The sequence below is a fragment of the Gossypium arboreum genome, chromosome 1 (assembly GCF_025698485.1).
Source record: "Gossypium arboreum isolate Shixiya-1 chromosome 1, ASM2569848v2, whole genome shotgun sequence".
In the NCBI taxonomy this organism is placed as follows: domain Eukaryota; kingdom Viridiplantae; phylum Streptophyta; class Magnoliopsida; order Malvales; family Malvaceae; genus Gossypium; species Gossypium arboreum.
The window spans coordinates 100595156-100615612 of NC_069070.1; the positions used below are offsets into that span (position 1 = coordinate 100595156).

The following is a 20457-nucleotide window of genomic DNA, read 5'->3' on the forward strand; positions in this document are numbered from 1 at the left end:
ATTCTGTGATTTGATATTGCGATCTATGTACTACCATGTTACACTTAGCATATATATCTGTCTGTTCTGAATATGAGTATATGTCTGTTAATCTGCATTATAGCATGCCATTCTTGTATGATGCATTGCATTGGGGGTGGGTTTGATGAAGTGAATGAAGTATCTGAAAGGCTTCATGAGCCTGTTATCTAGTAGCTAAGCTGCATATTTATGACATGTGTCGTATTACGATACTTTATGGTATGTAGGGTTAGATGGGTCAATTTTATCCCCATATTTGGTTTGTAGGGATAGGTGGGTCGATTTTATCCCCACATGGTGTGTTAGGTTGGACGAAGTTGGTGTGCAAAGTTGGTGGGCATGTTTCTGTTTTTCTGATCTGTTATGCATGCTATATCTGAGATGGGCTAAGGCCTTGAGTATGAGTCTGATTCTGTTCTGAGTGGGCTAAGGCCCACACCGATTCTGTAAAGGGTTTGGGCCCGAGTGATGTCTGTACTCAATTATCTGACTATGTGCATGCTGAACTGTGGGGGTGTACACACTGAGTTGCGAAAACTAACCCTTTATTTGTTTAATCTGTTTAAGTAATCCCCAGCAGTAGATGGATCAGTGCAGCGGAGGACTCGACGGTGACCACGACTACCTAACCATGGGTTTTATGTTTTAAATGCTTTACCATATTATTTTATTATTATTTTAGGGATTTTTTTTTGTAAATATGGACTTGGACTGTTGGTTTTAATTTGGATTTTTGAACTGTGGTTTTGGAATATAAACTGCAACGCTAAAGCATGGTTTTTAAAATTAACTAAGGTTTTAGTAAGTAAAACGGTACCCAGAGTTAATTGGATTTTATAACTTCTGCATAAGAGTAAAAGATAATAATTTGACAGATTTATTTTTATGTATCAGTACGGTTTCCAAAAACACTCTCATGTGACATTGCCAGATTCGGCCATAACGACTAGGCCAAGTTTGGGGTGTTACAGACTATGCATATCAACTTCGAGGTTAGGCCATCTCTATTTAAACTGATGTGGCTCCACTCATACCTTAAACCGTTACAACATGTTACGTGTCATTTGGCAAACTCTAAACATATGGAAAAAAAATTAATAATTTCCTATCTTCACAACTTGTTTTCGCCAATCCATATTTTTGAATTCCTTGTGGAAGTTCATTGCAATGTGTCTGATGCAGTAGACAAATCTCCACGGAACACCCAAACACCTAATTACAACAACTAGACCTTTGATCTATCGGAAATGATGCAAACGCTGTCTTGAGTGACAACATGTCCCCGCAAGTTCTCTACGAAAAATTCTCATGACTTTGAGCCCTCTCCTTTAATAGTGGAAAATGCTATCAGTAGAATATTTTAATTCATATCTTGTGCAACTACAATAAGGAGGATTTACATATATTTCCCATACAATTAGGTCTCATCTACCTGCACAAGTGGCTTATAGTGGGGAAAGACCCTAATGCATGGACTGAATGTCCAAAAAATACTGTAAAAAGTTCTTTTCTTCAGATATAGTTGGTTACCTCGGTCGTGATAAGGAAACGTCTGCAACTCAACAACAGTCCTTGGAATGTACTCTCACATTGCGGCAATCCACCCTTGGAGTTTGTTGTATGACGCATCCCAATTTTCGTACAACTAATCCATGACCATCTGTTTAGCCAACTATGCCTTCCAGTATGAAACTCAGTAGTGAAACTGTTCTTGCATTTCAGCAATCAGCAACGATACAGTAATGGTGAGGCTGTCTTTAACCATTGCTAATATGCAGTTGCAGATGGTTTTTTAATCAAGCTTGCGGTGGTCCTACGTCATACGAGCAGAAGTGCATGCATGAGGCCCAACATATTTTCATATCTCTCATTGTTGAGACCTTTGGATAAATTTAGCTCATACCAACCACTTGCACCCTTTTATCAACTTCCAACACTCACCAACATAAATCGTCGATTTAGAGTCAACCACCCTATAGTAGGCAAACACTTTCAAACTATAGCGCTTGATGGTATTGACACACTCGTCTTTGCTCGCGAATCTATGACCCACGAACAACTATTCCAATTCAGGATCTTCTAACATCAAGTGAGTAGGTATGATGCCTAAGTACTCAGGGAACTCAGAAGCATGTGCCGTATCGGGATCAACGATTGACATATAGACATCGGGATCATTGCGTATGACGATGCCACGGCTCGAGTTTTCGACCGAAGGGGCATGATCATTTCTATTATTTTATCCTTCGTCGTGGATATCGTCTAGGACATCGTCTAAATCGGGGTCACTAAAATCTTCACATTCATGATCAGAACAATCATTATTATCAGATCCATCTTCACCAAGTGCATCAATTTCAATAACGTCTGGATATATTTGCAATCCACCACTGTACTAACCTAAACATCCAACGTTGAGATCGATGTCAAAATCGTGCATAAACAACTTGGGAACCTCGGTACACGAGTCTTCAACTCCAAGTTGTTGACTTAACTGAGTTACATTTTCAACGGGCTTTGCATCTGCTAACTCAGCAAATAACTGAATCGGTTCAGGGTTCAACCTCCCTAGCGGGTAATATAATACGACCATTGTCTCAACGTCTTTATCGTCCAGAAGTTCCATCTCGGTAAATTTGATAGGATTTGACGAAATTGGAAATTTGTCATATAGTTTCATCATCCTCCTTCCATAACGCCGGGAAATTTTTTCACTGACCTTCTATTTCATATCACTGACGAACATATTCTTATCGAATATCATTCCGATTTTTTGACGAGTTTTAAAAATATAACCAACGGTTGTTTCTAAAATAACACCATCGAAGTAAATTGTTGCAAAAAAATTGATTGTACTTTTTTTTTTGAAATTGCAAAAATAGAAAAAAAACTTAATTATTTTATTATAATTGTATAAGTTTACTTTTTATTGTTATTTTATTAAAACTAACTATTTTTTTAAAAGAAGGAACATTTGGCTATTCTTTAAACCATAACAAACAAAATAAATTGTAATATAAAAAATAAAATGCCAAAATAATTAGTATTAACCTTCTAAAATATAAGTGAAGAGACTTAATTGCAATTTTCAAATAAGGGAGGAGGATATTCAAAAAAAATTTCTCTATTTAACTCAAGAACTAATGTGTGAGGTTGAGGATCAAATCAATCACTTTTATAATAATATAATAATAAAATATTTTTAAGTTAAAAAATATTTTATTAAGAATAATAGAGTGTCTTCTGACACATCAACATATTAAAAAGATAATTTTTTTAAAAGAGAAAAACGATACCATCGATAATAGGATGTTGTAACGTGTTGATTTTTCAGTTTTGCGTACAATTAGAATGGAGGAAATAATGAAGTGTTAAGTCCTTTCATCGTTAAACTCAAATTTTCAGAAAACCAAAACTATGCCAAGAACCTCCTCTACTTCTATCCCCACAGCGCGTCCAATACAACTCCACAACCTTCCCCCCTCCACGCGTCAAACTAACGCGTGTGGCAGCTTTCACTCAACAGAATCTACAAGTACAGAACCGAAAGCCTCCTAAAACGAAACTAGTACACAAACAAATTTAGGGGAAAAACAAAATTAGATAGGAAAACGGCAAGGCAGCAAAGCAAACCCAGAGGATCTAGGGTTGCCTTGGATCTCTCTGTTTCCAAAGACACATATTTAGGTCTCTCTCTCTTTTTTCAATCCATTACTTCTTTGTTTTTCATGTAAATTAGGGTTTTCGAAACGTGTAAGTTGATGCAAAGGCTGAGAGACTCCTTTGTTTTGGGGACAGTGGTGTCTTGCTCTTAAGGTTTTAACCTTTTTTTTTATCGATCGAAATCGAATTCTAAAATCGGTGATTCTGGGAATTGGACTCTTTTATCAATTTTATCAGAATCGATGATGGAAAAGGCGGATTTTTGAGATTTTTTAATCTTTAATTTATAATATTTTTGCTATCTGTCAATATGCGAGGACTGCACAAATCAAAAAAGGTTACTTGGGCACCGGATATTAACCTTTGTCAGGTAAGGATTGCTCTTTTAGTTTCGCAATTCCTAAAATTTGAGCTCCGTTTTAGCTGAAATAGAGAAATGGAAATGAGGGTGGAAAATTTTGAAGTTAAATGGACCTTTATTTTCTTAAACCTGTTAACTGTGTTTGAATTTTATTTGTATCTATTTGGTGGTTACTAGTTCATTATTAGTCTTCTTGCAAAGCATAACTACGAATGTGCTTTTTCATTTTTGGTGAGGGCATTGTTGTATGAAGCCTTTTAGAGTATGAATGATGGAGTTCTTTCATTCTCTTTCGGTAGTATTTATGGCTAGTTTAGGTTTTACTTAACTGGTTTTATGGGAATAAAAATCAATGGAGTTTGGAAATATGTTATGCAAGTTAGACATAGAATATGAAAGAACAGTAGTAAAAGACTTTGATTTTTAGGTCATTCAGAAATTTCAACGACAATAAATATATAGCTGCAATAAACTTCCCCGGCTCGTCAATTCCTTTCATTTAATGTTCATTTACTGATCTACAGAGAACAAAATAACACATAACTAGGGTACGAAATTGAAATCTCGATCAATGCATGTTAAGTTAATAATGTTTGTTAAGTTCTGAAGTCTTGACTTCAAATTTTTGCTTTTAGTTATCAGAGAAGCTTGTTATTTGTTGTCTTTCCTTTTTCATGTAGGATAATTGTGTCTCTAAAGTGTCTTCAGTATATCCCCTTTTTCCCAAGTCGTCAATAATTTGAAAGAATATATAATTTCTTTTGGAGAAGTTCCAATTGTGACATCTCATTTGTATGTGTACGGTTCCTTACAATATGAAGGGACATCTGCCTTCAGTCCTTAGATTTTCAATTCAAAGTAGAGCCAAGCTGGAATGAGATGTTACTCTTGTCTGATGTGAGTTTCAGTACTAACTGAAAATATAAATGCTTCTATTAACAGATAAGGCTCTTTCTATCAGAGGAATCACCTTTACAAGTTGGGTTGGGAACTCAAGATCACCTCCAAGCAAAAACGTCTTCTATATCACATTTAAATGGGGCAACTGTGGATGACTTTCTGCCTCCTGGCTTTGAAGGATCTTGTTCTACAGATCAAATGCAGATTAACTTGACAGAAATCCTTGTCACTAAATGGAGATGTCCTCTCAGAGTAACAGCTCTAAAGACTTAGTTTTTTGGCCATTTCCATTTTGGTTTGATTTATGATTATTGCTCTTAGCATTTTCATCAACGCTGATTTTGTATTTCCACAGTTTGTATTGGACTTGAATTGGCAAGTGGTTGCCGGAGAGGAAAGTAAAGAGGCAGATGTCCAAAACCAAAGAGAACTGAGAGTACTTGAAGCTGTTTATCCACGCCCATCTGCAATTCCTACTAAGTTTGATACTTCCCTTTTTCTTTTAATTTGAGGGGGGTGGATTTTGTAAGAACTGCTTCCCTTAGAGTTCTAATTTGCCCTGTCCCTAACTTTCCTTCTTATTATGCAGTCCTTCTGTCTCAGCTGACATGGCATACTGTCACTATGATGATAAGCAAACTCCTCAAATACCCATCACTCCCATTGAAGATGAGGATGCGGCAATCGGAACACAATCGAATGTCTTAGCACCGTTCGGTGCCTCCACTAGTTTCCAGCCTCAGTTGTTGGATATTTTACCTCATTTGAATTGCAGTATACCAATTATTTCAAGTGTTCCTACCAATGAGAAACCAACAGCTGCTGCCTTTACAGCAATAAATCAAAGCAATGAAAATGGAAACATGATTGATCCTGACTTGCTCGTCCAAATTCTCAGCAACCCCAAATTGATTGAGAAATTAGTTACAGAGCATGAAGTGGCTTCAGGTGCACAAAGCTTACCTATAACATCAACCAATTTGGTACCATCGTTTGACATGCCTCCATCTGCAGCTTACATCAGTAGAACAGAAAATCGTGGAGCGTTTTACGGCAATTTAAATGGGGTTGGAATTGGAGCCTCAAATATACATGGTTTGGTTCCTGGTGTATGTCCAATTTCGCATTCACTTGCAATGGAACTTCCCCAAAAGAAGGATGTAAACTATTACAAGAACTTGATTCAACAGCATGGAGGAGAAAGTCAAGTAGGAGGCCAGAAGTTCAATAACCGATACAATCAACAGTTAAGACCCAGCCAAGAAGTAATAAATAACCCGAGGTCAAGAGATTCGAAGCTGAGGATAATGAAGCCTTGTGTTTACTTTAACAATTCCAGGGGATGCAGGAATGGCGCCAATTGTGCGTACCAACATGATACATCCTCCCAGAACAGGGGCAATAGTATTCCCGACGCCCCTAATGCAAAGAGAATGAAAATGGATAGAGAGATAGGCAGTTGAAAACATACTAGTATGCCTTGTTTTTTCAAGTAGTTCAATTATAGCTTTCACCTTCCTTGATTTTTCCTTTTATTTTTTGCGTCTTCCGTCCACCATTTGATGAATTACTTACCATCACTTGGGGATATATTTTCTGGGACGGCGTTTCTTTTTGGTGGTTTTCTTGTTCTTCCTTGCTTTGATCCAAATTTGATAATGTTAGTCCCCTATATATAACATACATGCAAACGCATCTTCAATTCATTACGTACTGCTTTTATAATTTTATATACAATATATATATTCCTTAAAACTATTTAAAAGATGTTATGCACTTAAATTTATAAATATTATACACCTAAAAATGTTCCAAAATCATATTTTATTTTCAAGTTGCTGCGATAAAAAGCAATTGAGCTGCCCCATAGGCTACATATGAATACCTTAAATGTTCTGTTATAACAGCGGTATATTAATGTGAATGTTGTTGGAGAACGTTTTTTATTTGAATCTTGGAAGACGACTGTCGAAGAAGGGAACAGCGACAAACCCCCGCAGTATGTTGCATACACAGAATAGGCGAGTAAAGCGATAGAAAGAGGCCCCAATTTCCCCAAGCGGTTAAAAAAACTTTATTAGTTCCAAAATTTAATAACTTTCTTCAATTTGATCTAATATTTTTATCCGTATTAATCTCATAACTTTTCTTAATTTCACAGTGAAATGAGAATACCACATCATGAAAATTTAGTTTGTTTTACATAAAAATTTCATGTGATGAAATAACACAATTTCAAGCATCAGTGCATCACATTATTATTTCAGTAAAAAAAAAAAAGCGAACAAATTTTGAGACTAAACGTGAAAAGACTAAAAATTCAGAGACTAAAAATTTATACAACCAATGTGCAACAGAACGAAGAAATTGTTTTCTCATTGACGTATCTCTTCGAAATAGTTACAGATGATCCACATGACTAATGGCCAAACCTATTATTATTACCAAAGCAAGAAAACTATAGTATTAAATGATGGTTAACGTTGGAGTGAATGGCTCAGCGATCTTCTCGCTGAACTCTGTTGGGATCACCCATCATATCAATCATCATCTTCTCAGGCGAATCATCCCATGTTGCAAATGTTTTCAAGTCAACCTGTACACACGCAGCTCCCATGCTTAAGCCTTGCAACTCAACATTTACACTTCAGGCGGTTTGAAATTGACTTAAATTTTTAGAGGGTTTTGGTTACCTTTCTTCTTTGCTCAGTAAAAAGTTCTTCTCTTTTCTTGTACGAATCCTGGACTTCCTTTGCAGTCTTACCACCAAGTCCCCATACTTCGACTTCTGCTATCGAAGCTTCTACTGGGAGGAATCCCTGCACCAAATCATTTCAAAGTTCAGTACCGACCTTTCAGACACTCGAGGAAAAACCTCATATCAGTTCCTTTCCATGTTGAAAAAATATAGCAGGTCATGATAGTTAAAATTCTCATGAGGGTTCAGATTAGAAGAGACAAAAGACTAATTGGTAGTATAAACTACACACTGTAGCATCAAATAACAGGTTCATAGGATTCTGCATTTATTAAGAGAACTGGATATTAAAGTTGTATCCTATGCACCTGGTTTGGGATAAGGGAACCAGGTTGGTAAGTTTTGTCCATTGCATGGTGGCGAACGGTTAGTTTTGCAAAATCCTCATCTATAAATATCCTCTCATTTGTAGTGGTTCCTCCAAATGCAATTCCCACTGGCTTTGGATGTGATTCATAAACTCTTCCTGTAGGGTACAAATGACTGTATACATAGTTCTTCTCTTTCCCTGTTAAAATTTTATGATTAATTATATTCACCAAGTCATCCACCGAAAAAGAAAATGGCCCAACAGAAACTTGATTACATAGGCCAGGCAAGGAATGGATCCTAACATCCTCTATGCATGTCCCTTGCCCCCTTCCACAGGCCCCTCCACCCTCCAAGGAATAAAAGACGGACAAAATCTGACCATTGGCATATTTCCTCTTGTTTGATTACATACCTGAAGGTGAAAATACATGGAAGATCGGACTTATAGCATATAGGTTCCCCGAGCTTCCATAGAATGTATCCTTATTTTCGAAACCCTGCTGTGTAAGTGCTCCTATGATCCATTTCCTGGCTTTGTTATTATCCTGATAGGCATCTTCTGAATTAGCAGATATGAGAACAAGTAATGGACGATGATAACCTTCGACATTCGACCAGAATCTGTTCAAGCCTTTTCCATGAGTAGAGGACCTACAAAGTCACAAACAACCGAATAAATACGTAAAATTATTAAGTTACAAACACAGGTTAAAGGAAACCCGGAGAAAAGATGCACTCTTATCTTGAAAAGACTACTAGGAGCATTGACACTTAATGGATCATAACATCAAAGGGGAAATGACAAACCGATAAAGAAGATTTTCATCAGTTCCAACAATATCAGCAGAAAAGCATAACTTCAAAATTTCTTCAGTGATGGTGCTTCTAGGTGCAAGGGAAATCGCCCATGCCCTTCCACGTGTTAAAAGTAAAGCTTGAGATGCGTTTGGAGACATATCTCCTGAAATAGATTCTGAAGATCCTGCTTCATCCTGCAATTCATCAAGCAAAAATACCTAACTAGTGATTCTCACAATTGAATCAATGGATATTCTCATAATAATGGCACATCAAATATGCAAAAGAAAATACATATTAGATGTCAGGTAAACACATACACAAGCAGACACTGAACAACCGAACAATTTTGTTCAGGTCTTACAATGAATTGAAATACAGCACCTCTGCAAGAACCGAGATTTGAAGTCTTCTATTAACATATTGTGTAAGGCAGTCTGAAAGTGTTGGCGCCGTGGTTATTGCCCAATTAAGAAACTTTCCAACGGGAAGCTGAACATCCAAGCCTACTATATCACAATTCCATAAATCAAAGCTGCTATCAACTTCAGCACATGCAACAACAGCAGACAACACCAAATGATTAATATCAGGCAATAATAGATTCCCTTTCCTTTCAGAAGATTTCAAGGTCCTAACATTCCACAACATAGCCCAACACATCCAAAGAAGAAGAAGCAGATCAGAGGGTAGTAAAGACCCATTGATCTTGCAATCAGCAGCATCCGGTTCGAACTCCAAATTCGAAGAAAGCCCCAACTTTTTCACTGCCATCGCAAATATTCTCAACAATATATTAAGAGACATTGATGTAGACATTCTCCCACAGCACTTCACGTAACCACCTAGAAACCCTAACCAATTTATGCCACCTTTTTCAGACAAGAAAAATAAGTCTACAATCGATGATCCCAAGTGATCCAACAACCTAGGGAAAGACTCTGGCTTTTGCTGTGATTCGCAAACTGGGTCTTCGTAACATAAATGAAAACATTGCTGGAAGCAATGTAAAAAGAAAAAGAAAAAGAAAAAGAAAAAGAAAAAAGAAAGAAAGGGTATTATCTATTATGAAATGAAGTGAATGGATGAAATTAACGAAGATTGTTGAATAAATTAAGATTACCTGAAGTGTTTGGATGGAGATTGCGTTGGTTTGAGGGTCAGAGAGGTTTGAGAAGGATTTTTGAAGCAAAGGAAGAGCTCCCGTTGAAGCGGCGATGTTTTCCAACTCCCGTTGCTCCGCCGATACCGGCTGCTCCGTCGAGGATGATGCTCCCATTGTTGCAAAAGAAAATAACTCAAAAAGGATTTTTTCTTTTTAATGGGATTGGTTTCTGGGAGATTCAGGATACTTGGAGTAGCTTTTCGTCTCTCCGAAAGGCCATTCAGCGCCAAATAACTCAAAAGGACCTAAAGCGCACCGTTTTTATTCAATCTTTCTGTGAAATGTTCTTACTTTATATGTATAAATATTTTTATTTTTATGAAAATAATGTAAATATTATAAAAAGAATAATATTTATTAAGGTCAGCAAATACCCATCATTCGAAAGAAAAATTGTGCATGGTATAAAAATACAAAATCTATAATATATTAATTAATTTGTTAGACAAAAATAAAATGAAGGATACACCGTTAAAATAAAATTACTAAAAAACATATCTAAATATAAACAACCATTCTCTAGATTTATTCTTAACGGAAAATGTTTTTTTTACTTTTTATTAATTTATATATTTTAAATTTTTAATTTTAATTTATGTTTATCACGTATGAGGAGAGTTGTTACTTATTATAATGTGATTGACTGCTAGTATCATGTGATCAATTTTTAATGGTGTTACAGTAAAATACCAAAATATGTGACTAAATCTAAGTTTAAGTATAATTAAATCTTCAAAAAAAAATATACAAGTGATTAAAGACCTTCCATAATGAGGATTGCAAAATAAGCCTAAGCCATTGTTATTCAACTTTTGCAACTCAAAACCAATTACTTCATTGAATATGTCAAAATGATAATGGTGTTCTTTTCTTATCTAACTTTGTTGGTGTTGTTAACGTCTACTTTCAAAATATTGTTCATTCAAAATTAGGAACACTCAAATCACACTTTTCACAAAAATGACAACACATCTATAAGCAAACTAGTCCACCATTTTCTCTTAAATTCTGAATGAACATCTTTGTACTTGAAACCAAATTCATGGCATTTAAAATGTTTTGAGATTTTTGTTGCAAAGCTTGGCATAGTATATCAATAATGCCCATGATCTCTTTCATCAAATGCAAAATAAAAATGAACTCAAATGATTGAATTAACTTGTATGCAACACTAGCATCCCCTCATTGAGAATAAGTAGATCATTCACCTTTAATTTTTTAAGCACAGAATAAGTTGCATAAAAAATTGTTATAAGACTGCATATAGAATAAAAATGAGAACCTCAATGAGTATCTCTAGCTTGTTTTAAAATTTGATTTGCACTTTTTTCCAGTCCTAAGCTCATTAATAACTAACATGCTTGCAATTTTAGCTTCTTTGGCAGCATGTATTTTTTCATAACATTTGCAAGAGGCATCAACAAAATTGATAATGAAACTTACATTATTAAAAAACTCATGAACATAATGTACCTTTCTAGATGTAGTAATAAAAGCCAATTGTAGGCAATGAGCTAAACAATGCACATAATAAACTGAAGGAAAATCATTGAGAAATAATGCTTGCAATCCTTTCCATTCCCTGCGCATATTACTAGTCCCATCGTAACCTTAACCACAAATATTCTGAACATCAAGACTATTACGAGAGAGAATAACATATATTTCATTCTTAAGAGTTAATGATGATGTATCTTTAACATAAGTAAGGTCGAAGAAATGCTCCCTAATAAAGCCATCTCTATCAACAAATCTCAAAACAAGAGTCATTTGTTCTCTTTTCGATTCATCACGAGCTTCATTAACAATGATGCAAAATTTTGAGTTTCCAATATCTCTACGAATCTTCTTACAATCAAGTGTCTCATCATAACCTCTAAAAGCACAAGCTTGAAATGCAAGTCATTACATACAATCTATAGAATTCTTAACTCAAAATCTATTATGCAAACCTTGTTATAAACTTTATTGATGCATTACTTTGCCAATATGCCCAGATTTCTTCATCAAATCCACACAAGATTTCATGGTATTATTATGTGGTGAACAAGAATCATTCTTAATGTGATTAAGAAATGCACAACTCTTTCCAAAATTAACTTTTTTCTATAACACCTCTAACCCGTATCTATAGCCGAACTAAGGTTAAAGGCGTTACTTGACGAATCGGAACATTTTACGAATAATTCATAAACATCATCATAATCAAACATTACCATAGAGTCCCTTATATAGGTCATCAGACCTTAAACATGCATTAGAAAGGGGTTGGGACTAAACCGAGCTCATACAAAATTTTTCAAAACTTAAACATTTTTCAAAGTTGTACAGGTTACATGCCCGTGTGAACAGGCCGTGTGCCTTACACGGCTTTATACATGCCCGTGTGTCTAGGCCGTGTCAAAACAAGGCATACATACTGACTTGTCCACACAGCCACAAGACACGCCTGCATGCCAGGCTGTGTGAAAATTAGGGAGGCTACTAACTTGGATCACACGACCAGTCACACACCCGTGGGTCTATCCCGTGGTTAAAACTGACTTGGCCACACGGCCTAGTACACGCCTGTGTGTGCGACAGTGTGGTCTGCCCAAGGTTTTTTTGAAATGGCCCTCGAGCATCACGGTTGAGACACACGCCCGTGTCCCTGCCCGTGTGGGCAAAAATAGGCCATTTACAAGGCCAAAATGCCACCGATTAAGGGTCGTCCCTAAAAGAAACAAATAAGCATCAATTGCATACCAAATGTTCATCTATTTCACAACCAATTTCAATCACAAAACATTCATCATTCATGCCATATCTTTGACAACAAATTAATGCTTGTAATGTATACCAAAACATGTCATCCCATAAGTCAAAGTCATACCAAAACATATGATTTCATAATCTCTAATCATATAGTCAAATCATGCCAAAACATTACCAAATTCCATACTAAGCACATTCCAAAAACTTACCAAATTGACCAACTCTCTTGACTATCCAAAACACTTCACATAGATAATATTGCATCACATAATTCATACCAAAAACTCATTTATATACACAACTAAAACCAAGCCAAATCACATGGCTAGATATATACACTTCACAACACATATTCAACTACTTCTAGCCTATACAAGCCATACTCCCATATTTACACTTTCAAAATGTACCAAAATAGAGTTGGATAGTGTGGTGATGATCCTCGAAGATCCCCGAGCTCCCGGTAGCTAAGATATCTATAAAACAATTGAGAAACACACAAAGTAAGCTTTCAAAAGCTTAGTAAGCCATATACAAATAAACTTATCATTTAAAGCATATAAACAACATAAAATACATATGTTTCATAGCCAAATACTATCACAAATCACATAATTCATATACATTTCTCATATTTTCATTTCATTTGCACATATAGTATATTTTCTCATACTTATATCACATATCAACAATTTCACATGTACTTACCTTTTATTCTCAAATATAGTGTACATTTCAAACGTACCTGAATCGGATACACAATTTATATATTCATTCTTTTCACGGAATACCCGTTGAACCATTAGGAATCATAAGGATACGCGGATAGCTCGAAAAACTCATACAATTCTGATGTCCCAGACGTTGTCTTGTATGTAATCAAATATCAATGCCACTGTCCCATATAGGGTCTTACACGAAATCAAATACGATGCCAATGTCCCAGACGTGGTCTTACACGTAAATACCAAATCGATGCCAACATCCCAGACGTAGTCTTACACAATAATACATATCAGAAATCCTATGTCATGACATATGTATCCTAACTATTCCTAATGTAACATCCTGAATTAGGGCCTAGTCGAAATAGTGGTTTCGGGACCACAAATCCTACCTAAGAAAATTTATTTTTATTGTATTTTTATGGTCTATGATTTCACAGAATGATTTTCTAAAAATTTTGTTCAAAAATTTTGACGTTTGGCCACTCAATTTAGTTAAAAGGACTAAATTGTAAAAAGTGCAAAAATTGAGTTCCACAAGTTAGAAGTGTCCAATTGTTATGAGTTTTTAAATTGGAGGTCGTTAAATGGTAATTATACCATTGGTTAATTGTTGGACAAAAATATACATGAAATGGGTGTAATAAAATATTTTTAAGTTAGGGGTATTTTGGTAATCTAATAATTAAAAGAATTAAAAAGGGAAAATAAGCCAAAATTGGCTATCATCTTCTCCATCCAGCCGAAACTAGCATGGACACCATGGCTAGGGTTTGGTTCAAGCTTCCAATCTCATTTGTAAGTGATCTCGAGCCCCGTTTTTAATGTTCTTTACATTTTTAAAGTCCCGGTAATATGATCTACTCATTTCTACCATTATTTTGAGCTACGGTTTATGTTGAAAAATTTACCCATGAGTGACATGCTTGTATTTTGATGTCTAATGGTAGAAAATGAGTGTTGGGTGTTAACTAAACGACTTTTACTAAGCGATTTTCAATGAAAACGTTCAAAAGGACTGTTTTGTAAAAGTTGTAAAAATGGTATAAAAGGGTGTTATGGTAAGAATTTTAGTTTGATATAATTATGAAAATGGTTCGGCTATGCCTATAGAATGGGAAATTTGAATAAAAATTACTTTATGGGCCTAAGGGCAAAAGTGTAATTTTGATAAAGTTTAGGGGCAAAAATGCAACTTTAAAAAAATATGATTTTGGGTCAATTTGAATAATTTAAGTCCTAAATAGGCTATATTTGAAATGATAGATCAAGGAACTTGAGATTCGGGCTTAAATCGGGAAAATACAAGTTTTGGACTAAAATGGTAATTTTTCTGTGTCTGTATTCGAGGTAAGTTCGTGTGATTTAATAAGCATATTATTCATGTTATTATTGTTATACATGAAATATACCTTGCTATGATTGTATTGAATTTGATGTTAATGGGCATTTGATGGAAATTGACATTTTAAATGAAATGAATAAGTTTGTATGAAAACTAGATGATATGTTATTTTTGGTTGTATGGACTAATGCCCAAATAAACATGAAAATGTGTTGAATTGAATGTACATTGCATGATCATCTATGCATATTGATATACTTGATGAAAAGAGAAAATCCCGGTTGAACAAAAAGGGATGTCCGATGGATAAATCATTGTTTACATGACATGAGATCCTGCATGTGTTGTAGAAAAGGATTTAGCCCGGACGGGTAATCCGTTGATCTCAATGTAGAAAAGATCTAGCTCGAACGGGTGTTCCTCAAGTGATCGAGCCTCCCAAAGAATATAGGTGCATTAAGGATTTAGCTGGATAGGTAATCCAATTAAGGACTGAATTTAGCCTAGACTAGTAATTCAGATCCGAACTTATGAGAGTGTATGTCATTGTAAGGGATTTAACCTGGACTGGTAATCCTGACAACACTCTGTGAGTTATGATACGGGGGATTTAGCCTGGACTGGTAATCCCGTCATAATGAGTGATGTTCGCGGGAGTGTATACTTGAAATGATCACTTGCATGACTTGACGATAAATGTGATATCCATCGAGATTCCGAGGAATTCAACGGGAATTAATATGAGAAATGGAATGGAAATACTTGAAATGATAAACTCATCTATGCTTAGATGATACTAGTATGATGTAGATGATTGTCATGTTTAGATGAGTGGTTGTGCTAAGAGATAGCACAGATACGTACTCGAAACCCATGAGTATGTGTTTGCCATGTAAAATGAAATGGACTTGTGATAAGAGTGCAAATGAATGAGTGATATTTATGAGAATAATTTCTATGACAAATTTGTGATGGTTATCATCTTGTTGCACTAAGACAGATTAGTACAATACCAGCGGTCCAACTTTGAAAATCTATCAAAAATAGTGGAAATTGAGTTAAAGGCTGAGTAAAATATGAAATTAAAGCTTATCGAGTCTAGTTTCAGATAAAGGAAACAGGGTCAGAGTGATCTCAGACTCCCCTATCTTAAATTTGGAAAATCATTAAAAATTGTATGAAAATAATCATGGGTTATAAATTACATGCTTAAAATCCTTAATGAGTCTATTTTCAAGGGAAATAGATAGGAGCATCATCCGAGTCACATACTATGAGATAATTAATCTAAAGTGAAGAGAGGTTGGAACTGCCAGACAACGAAACAGAGGTAACTTTAAAGAATAAATTGTACTTATTGACTGGACTTTGAATAAATAGAAAGAATTTTAAAAATAGCATGTTATCACATTGCTTATTATTTTTCATGCGAGCTTACTAAATGTAAAGCTTACTCCCTCCTTTCCATTTCCTTAGCATTTTCAGGTCGGCTCGGAGTTGGACATCGTCTGAGGCAACATCACACTATCGAGACATCATCGTTGGAATATTAATATATTTATGCTAGCGATTCCAAGTGAGTGGCATGTATAGGAACTTAGTTTTATGATAGATGTTGTTATGAGTAGCCAAATGCATTGGCTTATAATGATTCATTGTATATAGCCATAGGATATGGCTTATAATGTTTTTGCTTATAAGCCTAATTATCCTTACTATTTGTTAATGCCTTACGATGTGATTATAATTGTTTACTATGAATGAATAGTATAACATATGTGCATGAAAATGCCTTAGGACCATTCCGGGTGGTCATGGCTATGGAATAAACGCGTAAATTGGCATTAAGTTGATAATGATTGAACATGGACGTTTGTTGAATAAGTAGAGATTAATTATTGGGTAATATGTTGTGGTTGGTTGCTAAAAATGTGCCTTAGTGAGGCATGCTAAATCATTAAAATGATGCTATGATATGTGTCTTTAAAGTGGTTAAGTTTGTAAAAGATTAAGGCAACAAAAAGGCTTGAAAAATAGCCTAAGTGTTAGCCACACGAGTAGAGACAATGCCATGTGTCTCGGCCGTGTGGAGGACACGGCCTAGCACACGGGCGTGTGGCCTGGCCGTGTGGTTCAATTTGTTTTGTTGGCGTCATAAACAGAGAGTTACACAGCCTGAGGACACGGGCATGTCCTTGTGTCCACACAGGCATGTGACCCTATTTCATGAAAATTCTTCTAAGTTTTTCCAAAATTTTCCAAAGTTTTCGATTTAGTCCCAAACCGCCTTTAATGCATGTTTAGAGCCTCGGTAGCTCGTGTAAGGGACATTATGCATGTGATTGAATGTTTTTAATTTAAATGAAATTTTATGGCCTGGTTTTATGAAATGGTGTATGTTTAAGTTTAGAAACTCCTCAACCCTGTCCCGGCATCGGATACGGGTAAGGGGTGTTACACCTAAGGTTTGTACGGGGCTTTTCAGATGTCAGAACTTGTTGATACTTTCTCGGATATCTCATAATCAATGCACATAGCGATTCATCATTGTTTAATAGCATATAAGCATAAATAAACCATCTCAAACATATTGATTTGTATATTAACTTTACCTTGTATGGATTCGGATAGACGGAACTAGCTAGTCAACAACTTTCGACTTTCCTCGATCTAATTCCGTTTTCTTTAGTTCTTGGTCTATATAAATTCAAATTTAACTCTTTTATTTACCAAATCATTCAAATCAATCCAAAAACACATATTTAGGGCATTTTATAAATTAGCCCTCACATTTTTATATTTTGATAATTTAGTCCCTAATCACAAAAAATCACAAAATACACAAAATTTGCATATACTTATGCTTAGCCGAATATTCATAACACTCATACAAGTCCACATATTTCATTTATTTTACATTTTAGTCCCTCAATTTACAAATTTCACAATTTAGCCTAAATTACTCAAATTCATCAAAAATTCAACGACAAAACTTAGTAATCTAACACATATCTTTAATTTGATATTATCAAACTTCATAAAGCTCATAGTTTCATCAATGGCATAACTCAAAATCATCAAAAAAATCAAAAATTAAGACATGGGCTTGATAGTATACAAAGCAACGATCACTAAAACGTAGAAATTATCAAAAACCGAACAAAACACATACCTTAATCCACAATCACAAGTGCCAAACCCTAACTCAATCTTTTTCTTTCTTATTTCTTTGATTTTTAGCAATAGTGGTGAATATAACTCCAAATTTATGTTTTTATTTTATTAATATAACATTTATATTCATTTTTCCATTTTAGCCTTGCTATTTTCATTAGAATTCCACGTCCAACTATGTCCATACATTAATTCAATGGTCCATTTAGAACATAAGGACCTCACATTTAAAGGGACATGTCAAATAGCCACTTTAACAAACAACAGGCAACTTTTACATTTTACGCGATTAGGTCCTTTTATCAAATTAAGCACACAAATGATCGAATTTTCATACAAAACTTTCACACATGTCAATTCACATATTTTAAGCATAGAAAATAATATTTAAATATTTTTTTGACTCAAATTTGTGGTCCCGAAACCACTATTCCGACTAGGGTCTAGACCAGACTGTTACATTTTCCAACTTTTAAATTCATTAATAATGAATACGCCCCATGTAACACCCTTAACTCGTCTCCATTGTTGGATTAAGGTTTTAGAGTATTACGATACATAACGAAACAAATGACAACATAAAACCTTTCAAATTTTAATTTAAATACAAAAAATTCAAATGGCATATCATTCATAGTATAATTACATTTACGAACCTTAAATAGAGCTTACGGGGCCTTAAAATAGTTTGGGAACAATCAGGGACAAATTTGAATCAAATTAGAAAAATATGGAAAATTTTGAAAATTTTGGAAGTAGGGGTTACACGACTGTGTGGCCGAGCTTTGTGACAAAGCCCAGACCGTGTGGCTTAGAACATGGTCGTGTCGCCAAACTGTGTACCATTCGAAGCATGGGTCACACGGCTGTGTCGCAACTTGTGTGCCCGCCAGTGTAAAAATCGAAATAAGGTCACACGGCCGTGTCCCAGGCCATGTCCTAGACCGTGTGAGTATTCAAAATGAGGTAACACGACCATATCGCCAAGCCGTGTAACTCTCTGTGATAGTGTGGACAAACCTACACCTAAAAATCAAAATCACACACGGCCGTGTAATGTGACCATGTGTGCCGTGTGCCAGCCAATGTGCTTTTAAAATTGCTTCCAAAACAAGGCAAAACAACACCAATTTCCTTAGGTACCAAGCCAAAACCAAATCAGCCATAAACATGCTTTCAAACATATATAATTAAGCCTAAAATATTCCAAATCATTTGACCTAAGTTCCTAACTAATATTCCATCATTTGGCACCACAAATTATACACCAATTTAATCCAATTTCAATTCTACAGTTCATACCTTACACTTATATCAAACATAGCTATTTAACCATACCATTCACATTCCATTCCACCATATCCTATTTACTTTCAAGAGACATAAACAAAGTGACCAAAAACACATATACCTAGACATTTACAAGCCAAAAACCAATGTCATATATATACAAGTAAGTTAGAAGTGAGTTCAAACCACATCATAATAGCAAAATAGCATAAAAGCCCCTAGTACATGCCATTTATAACCATCACCAAAATAACCAAAGCATCTACCAAAATGATGGACAGATAGTGTGTATGTGATCTGATTAGGTTCCAACCGCTCGAGCTTTCTGATGATCTACAAGAAAAGAAAAACAACTCATGCTTAGTAAGCTCGTATAGATCTTAAACGTAAACTTACCAAATAGGTTAAATTTATATAATTCATGCATAGTTCTATTGGCATGCTCATGAGATTATTCATTTCCTAATTACAACACCAATCTCAACAAGTTAGTGAGTTCAATAATGAAACATAAAATCTATCCATTTCATGAGACATATGTTTGGAACATTTTCATGTACATCACATTCATCACACCTCCAATATGTAACATTCATATATTTCAAGTATTTATACAACACTTTCCATTTCACCCATTAAGGTTACGTAACATATCCTGTAATTAAAATTATTCAATCAAGCTTTTATTACCTGTTGAACCAAATGAAACAACGTCGGATACACTAGAACCATGCTCACACAAAGTGTGCCTGTATCTGTAACTGTGACTGTAATGCTCACACAAACTGTGAAATAAGCATGCTCACACAAGCTGTGGATCAAGATGTAAAGCTACACAATGCTGCTCACATGAGCTGTGGAGAATCCGCAACAAATGTAGGACCTCAGCCATCGATAGAACATCCAAGACCAGCACTCGAAACTGTATAACACTTAATGACATGTCATTTGTATCCTAAGTATTCACTGGGCTCAAACGGGACACATCACATACTCAAATCCTTTATCTTTATTCCATTATATCTTGTCAAATATACATCTGTGAAACTCATAATTCAAACATAATCATTAATTTGATTAACATTATAATTTAATCCGAGTCACTAGTTAACATTTAACAATCAACCAAAGCTATAAAAAGCATAACATTAATAAAAAATTCAACCAAAATAATAATTAACCAACTTAATC

General features: G+C 35.2%; 2 protein-coding genes across 3 annotated transcripts; one reads left to right on the forward strand and one right to left on the reverse strand.

Annotated features, from left to right (window-relative positions):
• Window positions 1–3318: 3318 nt before the first annotated feature.
• LOC108461256 (zinc finger CCCH domain-containing protein 6-like) lies at window positions 3319–6628 on the forward strand. Of its 2 annotated transcripts, XM_017761040.2 has the most exons (5): window positions 3320–4054; window positions 4988–5197; window positions 5301–5425; window positions 5535–5893; window positions 5960–6628. In XM_017761040.2, the coding sequence occupies exons 1-5, from the start codon at window positions 3995–3997 to the stop codon at window positions 6406–6408; spliced, it is 1203 nt and encodes a 400-aa protein (XP_017616529.1). In that variant the 5' UTR covers window positions 3320–3994; the 3' UTR covers window positions 6409–6628. The 2 variants fall into 2 exon arrangements, with proteins under 2 accessions (XP_017616528.1, XP_017616529.1); XM_017761039.2 differs by having other exon boundaries at window positions 3319–4054; window positions 5535–6628.
• A 606-nt stretch (window positions 6629–7234) lies between these two features.
• Window positions 7235–10274, reverse strand: LOC108461212 (uncharacterized). Its single transcript, XM_017760962.2, has 7 exons — window positions 9937–10274; window positions 9198–9809; window positions 8823–9007; window positions 8428–8666; window positions 8012–8211; window positions 7639–7764; window positions 7235–7541 (listed from the first exon to the last, which is right to left on the reverse strand). Exons 1-7 carry the CDS (start codon window positions 10090–10092, stop codon window positions 7443–7445), a joined length of 1617 nt encoding a protein of 538 aa, XP_017616451.1. The 5' UTR covers window positions 10093–10274; the 3' UTR covers window positions 7235–7442.
• Between the last annotated feature and the right edge of the window lie 10183 nt (window positions 10275–20457).

Bases quoted from the DNA above. Each gene is read 5' to 3' on its own strand.
- LOC108461256 (XM_017761039.2), top strand. From the start codon at position 3,995: ATGCGAGGACTGCACAAATCAAAAAAGGTTACTTGGGCACCGGATATT. The intron at 5,198-5,300 runs GTAACAGCTCTA...GTATTTCCACAG, and splicing joins AATGGAGATGTCCTCTCAGA to TTTGTATTGGACTTGAATTG. The intron at 5,426-5,534 runs GTTTGATACTTC...CTTATTATGCAG, and splicing joins CCATCTGCAATTCCTACTAA to TCCTTCTGTCTCAGCTGACA.
- LOC108461212 (XM_017760962.2), bottom strand. From the start codon at position 10,092: ATGGGAGCATCATCCTCGACGGAGCAGCCGGTATCGGCGGAGCAACGG. The intron at 9,810-9,936 runs GTAATCTTAATT...CATTGCTTCCAG, and splicing joins TCTCCATCCAAACACTTCAG to CAATGTTTTCATTTATGTTA. The intron at 9,008-9,197 runs GTGCTGTATTTC...GATGAATTGCAG, and splicing joins AAATCTCGGTTCTTGCAGAG to GATGAAGCAGGATCTTCAGA.